The following is a 23,220-nucleotide window of genomic DNA, read 5'->3' on the forward strand; positions in this document are numbered from 1 at the left end:
ATAGGCTAGGTAAGCTGTGAGGAGCCGAGCCGTTGGTGGTGGCGTGGAGATGAAGAGGCCTCAAAATGTAAAAGATGTTTGGAAGTGAAACTGGATTTGATGGCTTTTTAATAGTAAGCAGTGAAAGAGTCTAAGGTGACTGCTTGGCTCCACGCTGGGGCGAGTAAATACAATAAATATTCTGGTACTAAAGACCTAGGTTGAGCAATAAGATAATGAGTTCCATTTTGAACACATTTGACTGTGTTTTCTCACTTCTCCACGTACGATAACTGATGTTTTTCCAAAAGACCTAAAAGTACTATTTTTTAAATTTTTTTTTAATTTTTATTTATTTATGATAGTCACAGAGAGAGAGAGAGGCAGAGACATAGGCAGAGGGAGAAGCAGGCTCCATGCAGGGAGCCCAATGGGGGACTCGATCCCGGGTCTCCAGGATCGCACCCTGGGCCAAAGGCAGGCGCCAAACCACTGCGCCACCCAGGGATCCCCTTAAGTACTATTTTTATATAACCAATTGTGTTGTATAAATTTCATCTATGACGCATCATGGTTCATGCTAAAATTTAAAAGATCTTGAGCTGGAGACGCCTGGATGGCTCAGCAGTTGAGCATCTGCCTTCAGCTCAGGTCATGATCCCGGAATCCTGGGATCAAGTCCCGCATCGGGCTCCCTGTTTCTCCCTCTGCCTGTATTTCTGCCTCTCTGAGTGTCTCTCATGAATTTAATTAATTAATTAATTAATTAAATAAAATTTAAAAATAAAATAAAACACAAAAGATTTTGAGCTGAAAAGATAATCCGAGTTAAGTCCTCCATTTTATGTTTAAGGAGTCTAGATACCTTTAAAAAGACAAAATATTCCGAGAGATGATATGATCCCAGGTTTATGCCCAAGATACCCCATGAGGGCAATAATTAATACATTTAAATGAGATCTTTTTAAAGTTGAGGTATAAATTCAATATTCCAGTTTTAAGTTTTATAATTGAAAAACAACTTTTGAAAACCAACTGCTTTATTGAAAACCAAAATGCTACTACTAGTAGTATTGAATTCATAATATTTTACTTAACACCAGTCTTCCAAAACAATAGTGCCACCGTAGAATTTCTCAATCTCATGTAATTCACATGAAATTTATTTTTACTAAGTAGTCTTCCTATCCTTACAAGGATTAAAATATTTGTGGAAAGTTTTCAGTTTTTAAGGATTTCACTTTTTCTACAAAAGGTATTGGCAAAAACATCAAATATTGTCTAGCAGAATAACCAGTGCTAAATTTCCCAATTTATGTGAAAACATTTTAATAATTAGTCATTTTAACTTTTTTCAATATCTCGCCATCACAGATTTTTAGAATGTGGACTTAAAGATTTATTCTTAAAAAAAATTAAAAAATGGTAAGAGTTGAACAAAGTTTTGTTCCTCTTTAATAATTCATAAAATTCCAACAGGAATAAGTTCAAATGTTAGTTCTTAATCCATCAATCTGGCCTAATTTAAATGAGGTTCACAAACTTTCTTCTGATTACAGTTGTTTCCCCTAGATAGCCTTTCTCATGTCTATAATCCATATGTTTTTTTCATTCAATTTTCTAGTAAAGGAGAAAAAGTAGAGTTTCTTCAGGTAAGAACTCTATTTAGCTTTATTTCCATTTAAAGGAACCATGCAGTAACAATCATTGCTTCTTTTGAGTCAAATCTTGAAGAGAATCCTAGATGTCCCTCTAGTGGTTGGTCCTATATTTCACAAAACTTGATGAGCACTGATAAAGTCCATTTTATGGTGATATATTGCTATAACAAACCTCGCAATCCGGTTTGTTTTTCAAAGCAGTTATCCTATGATGATAGAGTAAATAATCTAGATTTAGAAAGTTTTGAGGCAAACCACAACAACATTCTAAAATTTCAGCAATGTGAATACAAATTCCATTTCTCCAAGAGTAAACTAGCCAATTTGGGGTCCTTTGCTTTCCAAGTGCTAAGTATTTCTGAATAGTTGTGATTCAGCGTTCTCAGTTCAGTGAGCCTCCCTATGAGATGAGCAAAATGTTGTAGGTCTTCCGGATGATAAATTTTTGAATATTTATACAAAATGTGTAAAATTGGTTCTTGTAAATTTTCCACATGTTGCTTATTTTTAAGGTGTGGACGATCTGAAAAACATCATCATATATATCTTAATGAATACTGGAAAGTGGTAGAAAATAATTAATTTAGAACAGTACAGTTTGTAAATAATCAAAAGAGCAAATATTTGCCGAATTCTTAATATATGCAAGATATTATGCTAAGTAACTTATTTCATGCAATGCCTTAATCTTCATAGTATGCTATGAGTTAAGTTCTACTATTACCACTTTTTCTCACACGAGCTTCATGAGATGTAGAGAAGAGAAGGGTCAGTAAGTGGTTGTAGGAATATAAGAGCAAGTTTCAAGCTTACTTGAAACTTAAAAAGATTAATTTCCTCAAGATCAATAGTAAGCAAAAGGCAAGCTTCTTAAGAACCTAGATATAAAACAGAAGAACCAACCAAGAATTTCTTAATGGTTAAGCAGCAATTATCTATCCAGGCATTGTGGTGGAGATACAGCAGTGAGCATAACAGACACAATTTCCTGCCCTTTTTAAGCTTATATCCTGACTTTGGGAGGAGTCGGTGAGAAGAGATATATTCACATTTTAAATAAAAATATAATATGACAATATAAGTGTTATGGACAAAAATAAACAGAGAAAGAAATAAGAATTTAGGGTAGAAGGGCAGTAGCTATTTTTAAAAGGATAATCAGAGGTAAGATGACATTTAACAGAGATCTGAGATGAAGGAGAGAGGCATGTAGCTATCTGGGGAGAGAGCTTTCCAAACATATTTGTCCAACACAATACAACCTGTGGCAGGAACCTGCTTGACATTTTCAAGTAATACATGTTTCAAAAGTAGTGTGGCGGTGATGGTGTAAGCAAAAGGAACAGGAGTAGGCAATAATGGAAAGAATTCAGCTTTAATCTGTGTAGATTATGAGCAGAGAAATGAAATGATCTGGATTATGTTTTAAAGGAATAACTGGGAGGATCCCTGGGTGGCTTAGCAGTTTAGCACCTGCCTTCAGCCCAGGGCATGATCCTGGAGACCCGGGATCGAGTCCCACATTGGGCTCCCTGCATGGAGCCTGCTTCTGCCTCTGCCTTTGTCTCTGCCTCTCTCTCTCTCTCTCTGTGTCTCTCATGAAAAAATAAATCTTTTTTAAAAATAAAAATAATAAAGGAAAACTGACTACTATATAGAGAATAGACTCTAGGGAGGCAAGGGCAGAAACAGGAAAGCAAAAAAGGATACTAGTTTGAATTAGGGTAGCAGGGACAGAGTAAGGAGTGGTTGAGTTCTGAATATATTTTGAGGCTAGAGCTAACAGGAGGTGTTGCCTATTTGATAGAGCATAAGAGAAAGTAGTGAAGGATGACTTCACAAATTTTGGCTTGTGCAACTTGAAGGATGGAGATTCCGTTTAGTAAAGACGGAGGAATAATATAGGGGTTCAGGGGACAGATCGAGAGTTCACCTTGGGACATGTTAAATTTGATATGCCTACTACAAGTTGAAATCTTGAGTAAGCTATTTAGTGGAGCTTAGGAGAGCAGTTCAATGTGGTATATAACTTTGGGAGTTGTCAATATATATAGATTATGTTTAAAGCCATGAGATGGGATGAAATTTCAAAGGGATCAAGTGTAGAAGAAAAAAGAACTGAACCCTAGGACACCCTTAACATTTATCTGTGTGGGAGATGAGGAGGAATTGACAAAGGGGTTGGAAAAAGCAGCCACTGAGGAGGAAAATCAAGAGCATGTGATGTCCTGGAAATCAAGGGGCGGGGGGAAATGTCTAGCAGGAGGGAGTGATCAACAGAAGCCAAGGGATGAAAGTTTTCCAAGAAAGAAGGAATTTTTTGCTCTGTCACATGAAGCTGATGGGCCAAGTACAATGAGAACTAAGATTGACCACTGTAAAAATATAATCAGCAATGCCAGATTACTGAAGATCTTGGACAAATTGTGGTGGAGTGGAAAGAAGGGGACAAAATATGGCTGCAGTGGGTTCAGGAATAAATGGGAGGAATAAAGGGGGGAGTATAGACAACTATAAAAAAAATCCTGTAGAGTAGAACAGAGAAATGGGGAAAATAGCTGAAAGGGATTAGAAGTCAAGAAGGCATTTTTTTTAAATGCAAGAAATTACAGCATGTTCATAAACTGAAGAGAATTCTCTCAGAGAAAATTTTGATGAAACTAAATTGTTACATTTGGCATCAGTGAATAATAACCACAGATATCATGATTTGATTGCCAAACTTAACCCAAATTTTTATTTCTGAATGGTTTTTTTACCTGAAAAAAACACGGTTGTTGCCGCAAGCAGAGCATATTCAATATTAGTAATATTAAGTTCACTCATTCTTCTATAGAAGTAAAACAGTGTAGTAATAAATTCTTCAGCAATACCTGAAAAGATTAATGTTAAATGTATTTTCATCAGACTATAATGCAGAATCATATTACCATTATAATCTTTTTCCCAAAGCAGAATAATGAAACATTGTATCTGGCCAATATTTTCTATCCAATATAATATTTTGTATTGTATGTAAATATTACCAGTCAGTGTAGTAGGAAGACAGTCTTCATTGTGAAATGTTTCCACAGAATAAATAACATTTCTATTATCACTCTGATTATGAAAATTCAGTGAATGATCTGAATTATCTGCTATTCTCAGAGTACCTAGTAACAGGGAAAAACATAAAGTCTGATTTTTAAAAAAAACTTTATACTGTTAGTAAATTCAATCTCTCTAATCTTTTAGACAGGAAATATTCCCAACAAATGGTAGCTTTATAATTTTTATTACTGAAACATGAACTGAAATTAATAGTTCATATTTTATATAAATTTTGTGTAAAAAACTGCAAAAATATGCTTTCCATGATGCCATAATTTTTTTTTAAAAAAAAAAGGTTTTCTTTAAAAGAAAAGCAGCAAAAGACATGAACAGAAATCTCACAGAGGAAGACATAGACATGGCCAACAAGCACATGAGAAAATGCTCTGCATCACTTGCCATCAGGGAAATACAAATCAAAACCACGATGAGATACCACCTCACACCAGTGAGAATGGGGAAAATTAACAAGGCAGGAAACCACAAATGTTAGAGAGGATGTGGAGAAAGGGGAACCCTCTTGCACTGTTGGTGGGAATGTGAACTGGTGCAGCCACTCTGGAAAACTGTGTGGAGGTTCCTCAGAGAGTTAAAAATAGACCTGCCCTACGACCCAGCAATTGCACTGTTGGGGATTTACCCCAAAGATTCAGATGCAATGAAACGGCGGGACACCTGCACCCCGATGTTTCTAGCAGCAATGTCCACAATAGCCAAACTGTGGAAGGAGCCTCGGTGTCCATCGAAAGATGAATGGATAAAGAAGATGTGGTCTATGTATACAATGGAATATTACTCAGCCATTAGAAACGACAAATACCCACCATTTACTTCGACGTGGATGGAACTGGAGGGTATTATGCTGAGTGAAATAAGTCAATCAGAGAAGGACAAACATTACATGGTCTCATTCATTTGGGGAATATAAATAATAGTGAAAGGGAATAGAGGGGAAGGGAGAAGAAACGGGTAGGAAATATCAGAAAGGGAGACAAAACATGAAGACTCCTAACTCTGGGAAACGAACTAGGGGTGGTGGAAGGGGAGGAGGGCGGGGGTGGGGGTGAATGGGTGACGGGCACTGACGGGGGCGCTTGACAGGATGAGCACTGGGTGTTATTCTGTATGTTGGCAAATTGAACACCAATAAAAAATAAATTTATTGGATCCCTGGGTGGCGCAGCGGTTTGGCGCCTGCCTTTGGCCCAGGGCGCGATCCTGGAGACCAAAGATCGAATCCCACATTGGGCTCCCGGTGCGTGGAGCCTGCTTCTCCCTCTGCCTGTGTCTCTGCCTCTCTCTCTCTCTCTCTCTCTCTCTCTCTCTGTATGACTATCATAAATAAATAAAAATTTATTTTAAAAAATAAATTTATTAAAAAAGAAGCTGTGAAAAAAAAAAAAAAGAAGCTGTGGTCTATGTATACAATGGAATATTACTCAGCCATTAGAAACTACAAATACCCACCATTTGCTTCGACGTGGATGGACCTGGAGGGTATTATGCTGAGTGAAATAAGTCAATCGGAGAAGGACAAACATTATATGGTCTCATTCATTTGGGGAATATAAAAAATAGTGAAAGGGAATAAAGGGGAAAGGAGAAAAAAATGAGTGGGAAATATCAGAAAGGGAGACAGAACATGAAGACTCCTAACTCTGGGAAACGAACTAGGGGTGGTGGAAGGGGAGGTAGGTGGGGGATGGGGGTGATTGGGTGATGGGCACTGAGGTGAGCACTTGAGGGGATGAGCACTGGGTGTTATTCTATATGTTGGCAAGTTGAACACCAATAAATAAATTTATTAAAAATAAATAAAAATAATTAAAAAAATAAAAGCAGCTTAAAAGCTAGACCAATGAATTGGAAAAACTACTATGAAGTGCTTATTCATAACTACACTAGAAAAACCAAAATATAATTGAAAAATAATGTTATGTAATTTATTGCCGTATTTTATAGTAACTGTTAACATTAAGATTGAATTGATTGGCCTTTTTTACTTTCAGAAGCTGATGAAAGACATTGTTTCTGACTGTAAAGTTGGGCCCCATGAAGGAACATCACTTCAGTTTTTGATCCTTTGCGTAATGCAGTCTGGTCCTCAATTGTCAAATTTTCAAATCCTTGAAGAAAAGATCACATAGTTGTTTGAAATCAATAATGAAAAGAAAATGTTCAGGTGTATGATTTAATATTTTTAATTATTCATTTAGTTATAATATGAATCCTATATGTTTCCCTAGAATAATCACTATTCGTAACTTCAAATCTGAACAAAATTCTTGATTCCACGTGGTAGTATTTTGGAGCACTTTCATCAGAACTTGTAATACTTTAATATGAGTTTTAATAAGAGCAAATGAAAAACAGTTTAGCGGGATCCCTGGGTGGCGCAGCGGTTTGGCGCCTGCCTTTGGCCCAGGGCGCGATCCTGGAGACCCGGGGTCGAGTCCCACGTCAGGCTCCAGGTGCATGGAGCCTGCTTCTCCCTCTGCCTGTGTCTCTGCCTCTCTCTCTATCTCTCTGTGACTATCATAAATTAAAAAAAAAAAAAAAAAAAAAGTTTAGCCTCAAAGAATTTATTTTTACAGTGAGTTATCTACATGTAAATAGTTCTATTTTGGCCAACTGTAGCTTTATTTTTTCATATTGTACAGGCAATTTTATTTCATATTTTATATAAAAAACAAAAAGTTTATTTCGAAACATTAAAAGATAACAATCATTATTTGTCTTGCTCTACATCTTTAGGGTCATTTAATATTTTTAAATATTTATATTTTCAACTACCTGATTGTTTTTGCTTTGTTTTGTTTTTAGAGAGAGAGAATGCAGAAGAGGTGGAGGCGCAGAGGTAGAGGGATAGTAGGGCTAAAACTCACAACCTGAGATCATGACCTGAGCGGAAATCAAGAGTGGGATGCTTAACCAACTGAGCCACACAAGCACCACCCCCACACCTGATTATTTAAAGCAGACAAAATGAATATGTTTTTGCATTTAGAAGCAGCTTTGGTAGAAAAATAGAGGTTTTTGTTTTCCTAAAATGTCCCCGTTCTTTAAAACGGGGAACTTTTTGGGGGGGCAGCCTGGGTGGCTCAGCGGTTTAGTGCCACCTTCAGCCCAGGGTGTGATCCTCGAGCCCCCGGATCAAGTCCTGCATCGGGCTCCCTACATGGAGCCTGCTTCTCCCTCTGCCTGTGTCTCTGCCTCTCTGTGTGTGTGTGTCTCTCATGAATGAATAAATAAATAAAATCTTTAAAAAATAAAACAGGGAACTTTTTAAAAATTAAATATTAAATTACTTTTTTTTTCAAAAGGTAAAGTGATTACCTGGGAGTTCCTTGGTAAAATCTATTAACCCCTGTAGGTGTAGAACCACTGTCTCTGAGAGTTGCAAAAAGCTCAGTTCAGGATTTGCATACTTCTGCAGCTAGCCAACAAAAAGAAATAAGATTCATATATTTTATTTCTTTCGACTGTTTAAATTTTTTTTTTTCGACTGTTTAAATTTTTTTTTCGACTGTTTAAATTTTTAACTTTCATGTTTATGCTCTTATTTTCTAACATAATTAGCTATAAATTATTTCTTGTAATTAATGAACACATACAAATTTCTTTGTTTCCTCCAAAGGAATTGTATATTTTTGATGAGCAGCCACAATGTTATTAATGAGCTGATGTTCCTCTTGAGTTAGTTCCATGCTCTCCTTAATCTATAAGAAAACATAAGGGAAAAACTATAATGAATTCTTATTAAGCAAGACATGTCATCATTAAAGAAACAAGAAATTGTATGAGTCTTGCCACTTTTCCAGATCTAGTGGTGGATGATATAAGCTTGTCTACTCCTTCCTCTTCCACTTTGATGCTAGAGTAAAAACTGTTCTTCTGTTTAAAGTTCTTTCGAAGTCTCTTTGATTTGCATTGGATTTCTGTGAGCAAACCTGTGATATTACAATTCATATAAAATGTTTTAGGTATGGCAAATAACATTATAGGATTTGATGTAAGTTGTCTTATACTGTATACACGTATAATCATAGACTTGTCTTTTCATGAAGAACATTTCATTTTTGGCACATATGTACACAGCAGTTAAATTTACTACATTACTTTCTCCTTTTCCTTCCATAAGTACCTTCTACCTAAAAGTACACAGTCATCCTAAACATAAGTTGAAAATCAATTTTGCAACTCCAAATCATACATTTAGACCTTTTTATATTAGATAAATTTCCATATAAAGTATATCTTGGAAATGACATAAAATATCAATTGGTATAACAGTTCAACTACCTTATCTATGAGCTTTTTTTCTTTGATTTTTATATAAGGTCAAGAGAATATTTTGTGATTTTGTTAAATGAGCTAAGTCAATTTTTTCCTAATAAGACAAGACAATGGTATTTGTTATGGCAGCCTGAACAGTCTCAGACAGGGATAAGGTAAAGGATTCAGTCTGGTTGGATAGGATAATCTTAAGATCTACTCCAATCCTGAAATTTTTTTTAAAGATTTTTAAGTAATCTCTACCCCCAACATGGGGCTCAAACTCACAACCCTTGAAATCAAAAGTCACATATTCCACCAACTGAGCTAGCTAGTCAGGCAGCCCTGACTCCAGAATTTTAAAGAATAGGAATCCTTTCGGTCAAGAACTTGAAAGAGCTTTGATTTTATTAAAATAAGCATATAATAAAAATAAATAAATAAATAAGCATATAATATAAACAACATTGCACTGGTGTTTAACAGGAGTATAATGTAATAAAAATTAAAGAATATTATCATAGCAGTTGGAGGTGGATTGAACTAAAAAGAGATAATGAAGAAATAGCCATGAAATTAATATAATAGTATAAGTGCAAGATAGTAAGAGTTTGTACCAGGCTAGCTTAGACATGAAAAGATAACACTAATAGTACCTTATTAAGAAAAATGAATTTTGAAATCACCATGACATTTTGGGCCCTGGAAAATAGGAGGAATTGAGGAAATAATGCCAAAATCTTGGTACTACTCTGGAGATTACAAGACATCATGTAATGTATAAGCTAAAAGTATTGTGAATGTAGAAGGAACTTAGCCAAGGTACCCTTCTGCCTGTTGAGTTGGGTTTTGACACCTATGATTAGTTAGTAGGCTCTACATACCTAGTTATCATGTAGGCTTCTAAAAATATAAGACCAAAGAAGGGGAACTACTAATTTAAAATTCTGCTCTTTACAGATACGTAACTTTAAGTAAATATGAAACAGATACGTAACTTTAAGTAAATATGAAAATTCAAAGATTTCCAATGAAGACGAACATACTAGTATTGCCAAAATTAAAGCAGTACAGTATAGAATAGGGTTTATGGAAATAATTACCTAGATTGGTTACCAGTTATCCTAATCTATCAGTTGGCAGAAAAATAGCTTAAATCTAGACAAAATGTTAATGTTCAAATTGATAACTTGAGGAATGCATTATGTAGTCAATAAAGTAAGAAAAAGTAAAATCCCCTCAAAAAAGAACCCCCAGAGTCAATAAATAACACTTACATTCTGCCAACATTCCCACTGCCTTACACTTTTTCAGTCTGCACTCTTGACATTTCCTACGCATGTACATGTCCATTTCACAGTGGCCACCATTCTTGCAATGATATACTGCATTTTTGGTAATGCTACGTCGAAAAAAACCTAATGACAAAAAAATTACTCTTAAAATTTTACTTTAGATCTTTTCAGTTTAAAAAAAAAATCTTTTCAGTTTTTATTACCTTCCTAATAAAGTAATCAAAATAAATTATTTCAATAAAATGGTTTTTTCCATCAATAAGACTTGGTTTAATATACATTTATGTTACCTCATGATTGATATCTTCTAATTCCAAGATTGTTCCTTTCAATAATCACATCTTTAAATAGTTCCATCACATTATGATAACTTTCTATTTTATTATGGTTATATCATCTAAAAGCATTTTTACAACTCTATTGTACAGAATGCCAAGATTCCATGAAGCATCTTTCAAGATGCACTTGAAAGAATATATGGTCATGTAAAACTAGAAGGAAAATCTCTCTCCTTCTCTCCTCGTATTTCCACTTCAAAACTTACTCCTCTATCCTCCTTCCTTTCTTAGCACTCCCAAGGATGAGAAAATATTTTTAGGTTATTTGGTCTGAGACATTGAATAGGCTGTGTTATGTGTATGTGTGTTTTGTAATTTTTTTTTTTAATTTTTTTTATTTATTTACGATAGTCACAGAGAGATAGAGAGAGAGGCAGAGGCACAGGCAGAGGGAGAAGCAGGCTCCACGCACCGGGAGCCCGACGTGGGATTCGATCCCGGGTCTCCAGGATCGCGCCCTGGGCCAAAGGCAGGCGCCAAACCGCTGCGCCACCCAGGGATCCCTGTATGTGTGTTTTGGTAGAGGTGTTTATATTTTCTTTCTCTTCCTAAATCCTTCCATAGCAGTCCCCCTTCCCAATTCCTCTTTCATTACCCATTCCAATGCAACAATCCCTGTATCTTCCTTAATCTATTCCAAGCAGTAAAGTTGATAAGCTTTGTCAATGCCCCCATAGAGACCTGTGATGCCTTTTTCTGTAGACACACTTGAGAGTGAGAGTTTCATGCATTAGATTCATCAAAGGGAATAGAAAGCTCGGCCTAAGTTTTCCAGAACTATGCCTCCTCTTCTACCTAGCTTTAACAACAAGGCCTTGCATTTTAAGAGTAAGCAAATATTTGCCCAGTTATTCTATTCATGAAGCTGGTACCTCATTTTCCACAGTCTTCATTTGGCTATTCTTTGTGACCGGTGAGTTATGAAATTCTAACAGTAAATGTTCACCCTGAACTTCCAACAGACCTGTTTACCAAGTGCTGCATCAGCCTAATCATTTCCAGGTTCTGTCCCAACATTGCATTTGTAAACAAAAACAATGCAGAAGTGTTTCAAAACTTCCATCGAGGACTATTTCACTCTGAAAACTTCATTGTCAATGATGATCTTCACTTGCAAATCCCCCATTTGTTTTCAAAAAAAGCATTCAAAGAAATTAAAATAGAATCATAGAAGTCATTTAATTCAAATTCCCTTATAATGTATGAATTATATCAACCACATGAGAAGATATAATAGTTAATGTTCAGATATTTTTTTAAATCATTTTTTTAAAAGATTTATTTACTTACTTACTTGAGACAGAGCAAGCGCCCTGGCATATGCATGGGGCAGGGACAAACAGACTCTGAGCCAAGTGCAGAGCCCCACTCAGGGCACAATCCCACCATCCAAGGTCACAACCTGAGCTGGAACCAAGAGCCAGTTGCCCAACTGACTGAGCCACCCAGGCACCCCTAAAAATCATTTTCTATTCCAATATCATTAATCTAAGAACATAGCTTCTATGTATAAATGTTAGATTTTATATTTATTTTTTATTTTACATTTAAATGTAAGTTTTTCATCAAAAATAAAACCAAATCAAAACTTTATTACATTCTATTTTCATGTCGTTTATGACACAGATTACCTTTAAAGGTATCAATGGCTCTCCCTGGTTTTATTTTTCACACTTTAAAAATTAAGAGTATTCTTACATGCCTAAAATTTCATGACTCTTCAGAGAACACTAGGACTTCAGTTTTAACTTTATCCTTACCTTTGCAACCTTCACAAGTAAGTGCATTATAATGATATCCTGATGCTTTATCACCACAAACTACACAGAGTTCTTCCTGTCGCTTAAGCCGAATAGAAGAATGCGTTAGTCTGGACCTTTTTATTCCAGAGTATCCATCTTCAGCATCATGATCAACCACAAAGGTGGGTTTGCTTAATTCATAGGAACCAAATCCACATTCTCCACCACTGAACTGTGGATCCAGGCTATAAGAGCTGAAGTGACTTTGTAAAGATTGGGTCTGTAGAGCTGACGGAAACTGGACAGTAGAATACTGGCAATAAGGTGATTCTTGAAAATCAGTGTCGTGCAGCTGATAATTGATTTGCTCTGGCAGAATATCTATTTTTACCATAAAAAAAACAAATGGTAAAAAATCAAAATTTCATAATTCTTTTCAAATGTCAAAGAGTTTTATGCTCAACAGTTAGTACCACATGTCCACTACATCCCAGGGACTTGCTGTCCAGCATGAGAAGGAGGTAGTAAACTGAATTCCAATGCATCAGGAGTGCTGCCATCGCCGTGGTATGCAGAGGTTGCTCAGGAGCTGAGAGAAAGGGCAGCTAAAATGGCCTGCATAACAATCCAGTCTCCTTTCTTTCTTTCTTTTTTTTTTTTTTTTTAAGATTTTATTTATTTATTCATGAGAGCCAGAGAGAGAGAGCCAGAGAGGCAGAGACACAGGCAGAGAGAGAAGCAGGCTCCATGCAGGGAGCCCGACGTGGGACTCAATTCTGGGACTCCAAGATCACGCCCTGGGCCGAAGGCAGACGCTAAACCGCTGAGCACCACCCCACCGCCCCCACCCCCACCCCCCGGGGCTGCCCCTCCAGTCTCCCTTCTTAAATAGAAATGCATTATTTCCCATGGTTTGAAAAGAAAGAAGGGTCTCCCATCTTTTGCATTTCCCTTGTGTGGATACAACTGTTTGCAGTACAGTCAGGTCGGTAAAGAGATAAATTAGTAAATTATCCCACTCCCCCCCAAAAAAATCAAACTAAAATTCAATTTTACCAACTACCTCATTATTTCAAGCAAAAAAAAAAGTTTTCTTTTGAACTCTGCATTTAATACACCTTAACATTCTCCTTTGCCATCTGTAGACCTGATTTAAATTACTCGTTTCTTTTGTGTTTTCTTGACTATCAATTCTAACCAGCAATTATCTGGAGATAAATTCATCTACCTCACTAGGTTACTATAAGGATGAAACAAAATAGGGTATGCAAAAGCATATATAATATATAAAATGATGCTTAATGAATATCATTATTATAATTATCAGAAGCTCCCAACACCAACTTACTTTCTTTTTTGAGATGTATTTATTTATTTCAGGGAGAGAGAATGAGAGAGTGCATGCCCCAACTGAGGGAAGGGCAGAAGGAGAGAGAGAATCTTTGGGCAGACTCCCCACTGACCAAGGAGCCTGATACAGGGCTTGATTCCCAGACTCTAAGATCTTGCCCTCAACCAAAATCAAGAGCTGGCGGCTTAACTGGACTGAGCCACCCAGGCACCAAAAACTTAAACTTACTTTCTGCTTTCAGGAAAACCTCTTTCTTTCTTTTTTTTTTTTTTTTTTTTTAAGATTTTATTTGTTCATGGGAGACACAGAGAGAGAGAGGCAGAGACACAGGCAGAGGGAGAAGCAGGCTCCATGCAGGGAGCCCGATGTGGGACTTGACCCTGGTTCTCCAGGATCAGGCCCTGGACCAAAGGCAGCATTAAACCACTGAACCACCCGGGCTGCACCTGCTTTCAGGAAAATTTCTAAATCTAAATTCAGAAAATTGGCTCCAAAAGGACCCAGAAATACTGAGTTGCTCTATATCTGTAACTAGTAATATTTGTACTTTTCCTGATACTGAGTCAGGTGATTAAACTTACTTTTAACCTCAAAATTCTACCACCAAGATTGGTAAACAGTATAATTTTTATTAACTCACATAAATCACTTGCAAACTTACAGCATTCAGTCTAACGCTAACTGTTGAATAAATATTAATGACAGCCTAATATAAAAAAGAAAGGTTATCAGTAAAAACAATGTAACTTTTTTTAAAGAGGAGGGCCCTTCTTGAATGAGTGTCAAAAGACTGCATGGAGAATACTAACTGATTTTCCATTGGCATGGAAAATAGAATGGAGACCCTAACCCTAACCTTCACTCTAAAAGAAAACTGCATTTAAAAATAAATTTATCTTATTGCCTTAGACTTTTCAGAGAAAATTCCTATTGTATCCTGCATTCTGTTTCTATTTTGTTCCCTTTGCTAGAAATCTTACAGTAAGATGAAAATTTCAAGGATACTTAATAGCTACTCTGAGCCACATTTACTAAATTGCTTGTGATCTAGCTTCAACTAGCCCTAAAATAACTTCAAATTTGCATGTCAATTCAAATTTTAAAAATTAAATACAATTTTAAGCTATCACGCATTTCCCTCTTTACATCTGATCCTGGCTTACAACATTGTAGTATTACTGATTTTTTTGTAATTAATTATATTCTTTTATTGTTTTTTTATTTTAATTCCTCTAATAGGAAATAATGTAAAATCATTGGTGTACTTGTTAATTTCTCTTTTAAAAAACTCCATAATTAACCATAATGTCACACCAAAAGTGTTTTATTAACACTGTAGTGTTTATTAATACTGTAGCTTTTTGTTACATACCATAGTACTGCACTGGTTCAGCAAGACAGTACCCATCAGATGTAGTGACATAAGTATTTGCCATTCTCTGCTCCAATTCTCACTTATTCATCAGTGAATGCTGAAATAGAACTAAAGGAAACAAAATTTTTGTAGGCTATTTAAAAGTATGACTATCAAATCAGCATGATTTTATAAAAACTAAAATACTATTTTTGAAAAATAGTTTAGTAGAATCTATACATTAGACATATTTATCCTTTAACTGGAGAAATATTTTTGTATCTCTACACACCAAATTATTAGTTCTGCCAGTTTCTTATTCCTCAGCTCTTTACAAATAACTCAGTAATTCTTGGTAAGAATCAAGGTGGCTTTTGAAAGTGTACCAAGCTTTCATGTTAGGCCTCATACACTGCTTTCACCACTTATTTATGGGTTATTCATTAAATCTCCTTAAACCTTAGTTTCGTCATTTGTGAAAGAAAAATAATTAAAAACCCCTAGCAAAATTGCTGGTAGAGTTTAGTTAATGCATGTAAAACCCAGAAGTTCTTGTCTTAATAACTGATTCTCATAATTGCTATTCTTTCTTTTTTTAGATTTTATTTATTTATTCATGAGAGAGTCAGAGACACAAACACAGGGAGAAGCAGGCTGGCTCCCTGCAGGGAGCCCAATGCAGGACTTGATCCCAGGACCCCAGGGTCACGACCTGAGCCAAAAGCAGATGCTCAACCCTGAGCCACCCAGGCATCCCGCATAATTGCTATTCTAGTAATTTCAAGATCTCAGTGTTCAAATTTAGGTGAATTAGGAAGAAAAATTAGACTTTTTTATGAAGGAAATTAAGGAATAGGAAAAAATGGCTTTCATAGCACTTTTTTAATCTAAGTCCTCTCTAAATATTTTTCATAGCCCTAAACCCTGGAACATTAATTTTGATCCTGCTTGACTAAATAAAATTTATTTTTTTATTTAAAAAAGTTTATGGGGGCAGCCCCAGTGGCACAGCAGTTTAGCACCGCCTGTAGCCCAGGGTGGGATCCTAGAGATCCGGGATCGAGTCCCACGTCGGGTTCCCTGCATGGAGCCTGCTTCTCCCTCTGCCTGTGTCCCTCTCTCTCTCTCTCTCTCTCTCTCTGTGTGTGTGTGTGTGTATGTGTGTGTCTCAATAAATAAAATCTTTAAAAAATAAACAAATAAATAAAGTTTATGGGTTACTGGAAAAAGTGGTTTATTTTTAATAGTAAAGCCTAAAAACTAAAATGAACCACTCAGGAAACAACAGATGTTGGCGAGGATGAAGAGAAAGGGGAACCTTCTTACACTGCTGGTGGGAATACAAAGTGATGCAGACACCCTGGAAAAGACTATGAAGGTTCCTCAAAAAGTTAAAAATAGAACGATCCTGTAACCCAGCAATTGCACTACTAGATATTTATCCAAAGGATACAAACATAGTGATTTAGGTTTTTTTCCTTTTTTTAAAAATTTATTTTAATAAATTAATTTTTTATTGGTGTTCAATTTACCAACATACAGAATAACACCCAGTGCTCATCCCGTCAAGTGTCCCCCTCAGTGCCTGTCACCCACTCACCCCCACCCCCGCCCTCCTCCCCTTCCATCACCCCTAGTTCGTTTCCCAGAGTTAGGAGTCTTTACAAACATAGTGATTTGAAGGGGCACATGAACCCCAAAGTATATAGCAGCAACATCCACAATAGCCAAAATATGGGAAGAGCCCAGATGTCCATCACCAGATGAATGAATAAAGAAGATGTGGTGTATGTACAATGGTATATTACTCAGCCATCAAAAAGAATGAAATCTTGCCATTTGCAATGATGTGGATAGAACTAGAGAGTATTATACTAAGCGAAATAACTGAACATAGGGAAAGGGAAAGAAAAATAAGATGAAAACAGGGAGGCAAACCATTAGAGACTCTCAACTATAGAAAACAAGCAGGGTTGCTAGAGGGGAGGTGGGTGGGGGGATGGGGTAACTGGGTGATGGGCATTAAGGAGGGCACTTAATGAGCATTGGATGTTATAGGCAACTGAGGAATCACTAAGTTCTACACCTAAAACTAATAATACAGTATATATTAACTAAACTGAACTTAAATGTAAAATTTTCTTAAAAAGGTAAAGCCTAAAAAAAAAAATAAATAAAAAAATAAAATAAATAAATAAATAAAAATAAATAAATAAAAAGGTAAAGCCTAAAAATCATAAGCTATTATGAGAAAAAATTATTCAAAATCTAAGACTATCCCTTAACAGGAAAAGCTATTTATTTTTATTTCCTAGAAAGGAACTCCAAAAATTTGAATTAACTTAAACAGGAAATCACAGTTTAAGAAACTGAAGCTCACTCTAGATTCCATCATCTTTTATAGCTTTATCCTTTCTATTAAAGATAAAGACTATTTTTACCCTTAAAAAGAACCCAAAAAAAGAAAGAAAATGGGTTTTAAATAATGCAAAAAATTTATGTGACAAACTTCTTAGCCTCTGAGATTATACTGAAAAAACTTTTCCTTTGATTTATTACTCATGTGAGGGCTTCGTGGCTGAGGTTTCCATATCCATGAAGATGATTTAAATAGTATTATCTCTGAAATTTTTCCCTTTTATCATCTAATAGAATGTTTGTTCCTTTATCTTTTTTTTTTTTTTAAGATTTTATTCATGAGAGACACACAGAGAGAGGCAGAGACACAGGCAAAGGGAGAAGCAGGGAGCCCAATGCAGGACTCAATCCCAGGACCCTGGGATCACAACCTGAGCCAAAGGCAGATGCTCAAACACTGAGCCACCAAGGCACCCCATATGTAATGTTCCTTTAAAAGTGCTTAAATCTCCATCTTCTGACAACATAGCACCAATCCTATAGAATGAGCACTGGATGGAAGAGATGAAGAAAAAGCAGTGCCCCCAAATAAGCAAAACTTCTATATGAAGTTTTCCTTGAAAAGTCACTACTAAAATCAATAAAATCAGCTACTCTACACTTCTGTTTCTTTTTTAACTTTTATTTATTCATGACAGTCACACAGAGAGAGAGGCAGAGACATAGGCAGAGGGAGAAGCAGGCTCTGTGCACCAGGAGCCCGACGTGGGATTCGATCCCACGCCTTCAGGGTCGCGGCCTGGACTAAAGGCAGGCGCTAAACCGCTGCGCCACCCAGGGATACCTACACTTCTGTTTCTATATTGCAACAGGTAAGTTGACTCTCCATAGAAAAATAATTCTGAATGCTATCCATTTAATTTGTGTGATACTTTGTAGCAATGGTCCTGTTCAGTTCTTTCCAAACTTCTCTTTTGAGCGTCAGTTAGATTTTAGAAAACTATGTGAAAAAAAAAAAAAGAAAACTATGTGAAAACTTGAAGTTGTTATTCACCCTTCTAAAATGGCTGCACTTACTACCCTTAGGCTTCAAATAATATTGAATATCTTAAGAAGACTGAAAATTATTAAGTATTTGATATTACTTAGAGACTTTGCTGAGAGTTTGAAAAATAATTTGGAATGGGGATCCCTGGGTGGCGCAGCGGTTTGGCGCCTGCCTTTGGCCCAGGGCGCGATCCTGGAGACCCAGAATCGAGTCCCACATCGGGCTCCCAGCATGGAGCCTGCTTCTCCCTCTGCCTGTGTCTCTGCCTCTGCCTCTCTCTCTCTCTCTCTCTCTGTGTGACTATCATTAAAAAAAAAAAAATCAACAGTATTATACTTTAAAAAAAAAAAGGAAAAGAAAAATAATTTAGAATGAACATAGGTAGCTCACTAAAACAAAATTGATGATACCCTGACAAAGACACACCATAGGTATCTTATAGTGACTTATAAGTGACCCTGTAGTGAGCCACAATCAGGATTCAAATTGTAAATAACAATGTTGTGAAACCAAGTCCTTCCAATACTGGTAAGTAAACACCCAAAAATATTATCTAAAGCAGACCTGTTTGGGTTTCTTTAAGCTCATTGATTTATTTAAGTAATCTCCACACCCAAAGTGGGGTTCAAACCCACGACCCGGAAATCAAAAGTGGCATGCTCTTCCAACTAAGCCAGCCAGCACCCCATAGCAGACCTTTTTTTATGGACTAGTTATCCAGGGCATACATGGGACATATACATAAATAAGCTTTTTTTTTATTTTTATTTATTTTTAATTTTTATGATACTCAGAGAGAGAGAGAGAGAGAGAGAGAGAGAAGCAGGCTCCATGCACCGGGAGCCCGATGTGGGATTCGATCCCGGGTCTCCAGGATCGCACCCTGGGCCAAAGGCAGGCGCCAAACCGCTGCGCCACCCAGGGATCCCCCATAAATAAGCTTTTGATTACAAATATGCCTTTTAAAATATGAAATGTTAATCTCTTTTATAGAAAGTTCATAGTAATACTGTGTTATTTTCTACATAAAATTTTTCACTAATTAGATGTTCTTGAGCTTTTAGATATTTAATAGAAGTATTATGTATGCATAATAAAACAAAACTTTCAGAAATAAACTATTCATACAATTAGTTTAAGAACACTTAAGTAGATTATAAATAGCATAGAGGGCGGTATATAATCAAAAACTTCCTATCTTATTAAAGAAAAAAGTTACAATAGGCCTGAAGTGATCCTGTTTTGTTATCTTTCCTAGTAAATATTTATTTAAAAACAAAAATAACTCAGTTAAGAGAGGAGCTTTTATCAAGAAGATCAATTTGGCATGGGCAAAGTCTGTATTTTTTTCATTAAAAATTTAATTATATTAAAAAGCTATAGTTTTCATAGATTACAATAGCTATTTTACTGAAGAGATGCTTAATTGCAGAAATGAATTTGCTTCTCCCCTGTCTTAACTAGAAATTATGCTTAGTAAATCTTCATATAGCTGGAACATTAACAGGAAAAACATATGGACTCCTGAGAACTATTTCTACATGTTAAAAGAATTTTACTATTTTTACATTTTTACTCTTGCAATATATGTCACTTGAATCATGAATAATGCATTGCATAAAATTAATATAACTGAAAAGTAGATGGCTTCACAAGAAAAACATTTCAGTTTTCATGAGTAGCCTCTACTTTAAAAAAAGAATGATAGTGCTCTATGATGCATAATTATAAACAAGTTTTTCATAGCAGAGCTTCTTTGAGTCAAAATTCTCTGAGCTTGTTGGAACCAAGGAAATTGAAAATGAAAAGGATATATTTGAATAACAGCACAAATTAAGGCTTCTTGATTCCTTTATACAAATCTGTCCTTTAATCTTAGAATACTGGGAGGATTTTACACTCCGAAATCTTCACATAGAGTTTTATTATATAGTTTTATTGAAATGTAATTTATATAACATAAAATTCACTCTTTTAAAATGTACATTTCTTGGTTTTTAGAATATTCACAGAGTATGCCACTATAACCACCATCTAATTCCAGAGCATTCTTATTACTGCAAAATGAAATCCCACACCCATAAGCAGTCACTCCCCATTCTCTACCCACCCTCCCATCCCTAGCAACCACCAATCCACTTTCTGTGTTTCTATGTATTTGCCTATTAATATAAATGGAATCATACAATTCTATATATAGTTTTAAATGAAAAAGGTATTTAATTAATATTATTGCAAGTAATTTCCACAGCTTAAGAAAAATAGAGAAATCAGACTATACATTTAGAAAATTCAAGACTATGAAAATAATATATATCTCCAGAGATATAGAAATATATTTTGCATCTATTTACCTAATTTGGAAGAATTTTTATAATTAGCATTTGGAATAGAAGTGTAATCCCCTAAACACACCTTTATCAGAACATATTTATTTCAAGTTGCCTTGAATTCACATATAACCTATAGTTTCAAAAAACATAATTTTAAGAATAAGTTCTTGATTGAAAACTAGTTTCATTTTTAAAATGTAAGAGTAAATATCACTATGAATCAACTTACATTATTACATCAAATGTCCAAATGTCCTGAAGTCCAACTACAGTCCAAAATTGCCTTGTCATTCTTCAGGGAAAACCAAACCACTGTGTAATCCACTTAGATTTCCTTTTTTCAAGGGGCAAATGCTTTTTATAGCTTGAGTATGGTAGTAACAACAATTGGCTTATTCACTTTGCAGAAGCTAAATTAACAATGGTGGAAACTAAAGAAGTCCAAAAATACCTCTAACATCTTAGAGTTTAAGAATAGTCTCAATTGCCAAAAAATTAACATTCATATTTAATTGACACAGCATAAAATTATAAAATTTTGGTTTTTGAGAGAAGACAAAATACTCACAGTTGAATGATATTACAAGACTGTCGTTTTCTTCACAAATCAAGTATAGAGAGATTTAACGACGACTTCAATTTTCCAGCTGGAGCAAACTGGACCTTTTTCCCTATTTATCAAGGAGCCGAGAGGGGGGCACTCTGCGTACACTTAGGCTCCAGACACTCTGCAGAGCAACTCTTCAGCTCTATCTCAGAGACAAACTTCCCACACAGTCCTCTCTTGGGTCAAAACAAGGGCAGTTATTATTTGACATAAATCAAATAATAACCAGATCATCAGGGATAGAGGTCCTTGGGACCTTCAGGTCACACTCTCCCAGAGTTCTTTATTGTTTACTTAATAAATATTTTGTTTTCTTGATTAAATTTGACATTCTTCCATTTTGGTTGCAAAACACTGGCTCTCTAGAAACTCCTAAGCAATATGCACAAAAAAGGAAAACCCTCATTAATTCAAACTCTACTAATACAGGTGTTATAACAATTCAACTTGAAGTTTATTGCCACATTACCTACCCAAAAAAGGTGTTAATCCACTTAGAAATGTGAATAATAATTCAGACTGGTACATCATATGTGTACAAGTCACCTAGTCCAACCCTCTTAATTTTTTGGCTCAGAAAAACTGCAACACAGATAGATAACCATGTTCAAGTTCTTATAGCTAGTTAGTAGCAGAAGTAAACCTCCATGAAAATGCAAGCAGTTGAACAGGATATATAAATAAGTTCACTATAATTTTTAATATCATTTACATAAAGTTTGTTGGATACCAGGCTCATAGTCTCACCCCTGGAAGGCATTTCTACAGAGGCAAGGTTACAAATGCATTCCACCACTAAACTCCAATTCTCTACTAGTCACACTTCCTCTGACTCACCTATTTTACAGGACTCTAGGCTCTAGTCTGTAGTCTCTAGTCTCTGTCCTCCCAGTTCTACTTTTGCATTAGTGGCACAGGAAACACTTTTCTATCTTTCTTGGCATCTGATCTCAGTCCATATCATGTTTCTGGCTTCACAGCTACTATATTGATGCTGAATTCTTCAAGGGTTCTTATCTACTACTGGGAAGAATTCATGAGAAAATCTACAAGTCATATCACATGAGTTTTATTTTTTAAAATAACAGACGCTGTGTCTGTGAATTTTAATCAGTGAACCAAAAAATAAGAGTTCCAAAATTATAATTCATTTATTTGATTCTAAAATATTCAAAAAACAGGCTCCAAGTTATGTCTTAAAAGAAGTGACTAGTAGAAACCTTACAATGAAATATAGCAAAACAAACATACAGTACTTGATGTGTTTTAAAAGCAATGCTTAACTTCTAAATATTTACCAGGAACATTTGTTTCTTAAAAAAACACATTTTTAAAACAACTTCAACCCTTTCATTATTAGTATACAAATATCAGGGATAACTTATAAATTATTTTATCATTATTTTTAATGTTTTAATTGAGGTATAATTGACATAAAACATTGCATTGGTCTCAGGCTTACAACATAATCATTCAAATATTTGTATGTATTGTGAAGTGATCAATATAAGTCTGGTTAATGTCTGTTGCCATAAACAGTTACAAACTTTTTTTCTTGTGATGAGGACTTTTAAGATCTACTTTCTTAGCACTTAGCAAATATGCAGTATAGTATTAAGTATAGTCACTATCTTGTACATTACATCCCCATGAGTTATTTATTTTGTAGCTGGAAATTTGTGCCTTCTGATTCCCTTCACCCATTTTGCCCACCCTCCACCCTCCAACCCCCAGAAACCACTGATCTGTTCTCTGTATCCATGAGCCTGGTTGTTCTATTTTGTTTTTT

The 23,220-nt window shown here is 35.6% G+C and overlaps 1 protein-coding gene across 3 annotated transcripts; it reads right to left on the reverse strand.

Moving 5' to 3' along the window:
• Positions 1 to 758: 758 nt before the first annotated feature.
• Positions 759 to 21,563, reverse strand: LOC121490527 (bile acid receptor-like). Of its 3 annotated transcripts, none has more exons than XM_041754269.1 (11): positions 21,054 to 21,371; positions 15,104 to 15,214; positions 12,399 to 12,761; positions 10,283 to 10,423; positions 8,541 to 8,680; positions 8,345 to 8,449; positions 8,067 to 8,166; positions 6,734 to 6,856; positions 4,667 to 4,792; positions 4,400 to 4,513; positions 761 to 2,163 (listed from the first exon to the last, which is right to left on the reverse strand). In XM_041754269.1, the coding sequence occupies exons 2-11, from the start codon at positions 15,165 to 15,167 to the stop codon at positions 1,916 to 1,918; spliced, it is 1,524 nt and encodes a 507-aa protein (XP_041610203.1). In that variant the 5' UTR covers positions 15,168 to 15,214; positions 21,054 to 21,371; the 3' UTR covers positions 761 to 1,915. The 3 variants fall into 3 exon arrangements, with proteins under 3 accessions (XP_041610204.1, XP_041610203.1, XP_041610200.1); XM_041754266.1 differs by lacking the exon at positions 21,054 to 21,371 and adding an exon at positions 21,393 to 21,563 and having other exon boundaries at positions 762 to 2,163; XM_041754270.1 differs by lacking the exons at positions 6,734 to 6,856; positions 21,054 to 21,371 and adding an exon at positions 21,393 to 21,563 and having other exon boundaries at positions 759 to 2,163.
• Between the last annotated feature and the right edge of the window lie 1,657 nt (positions 21,564 to 23,220).

Source organism: Vulpes lagopus, chromosome 5, assembly GCF_018345385.1.
Source record: "Vulpes lagopus strain Blue_001 chromosome 5, ASM1834538v1, whole genome shotgun sequence".
Taxonomy (NCBI): domain Eukaryota; kingdom Metazoa; phylum Chordata; class Mammalia; order Carnivora; family Canidae; genus Vulpes; species Vulpes lagopus.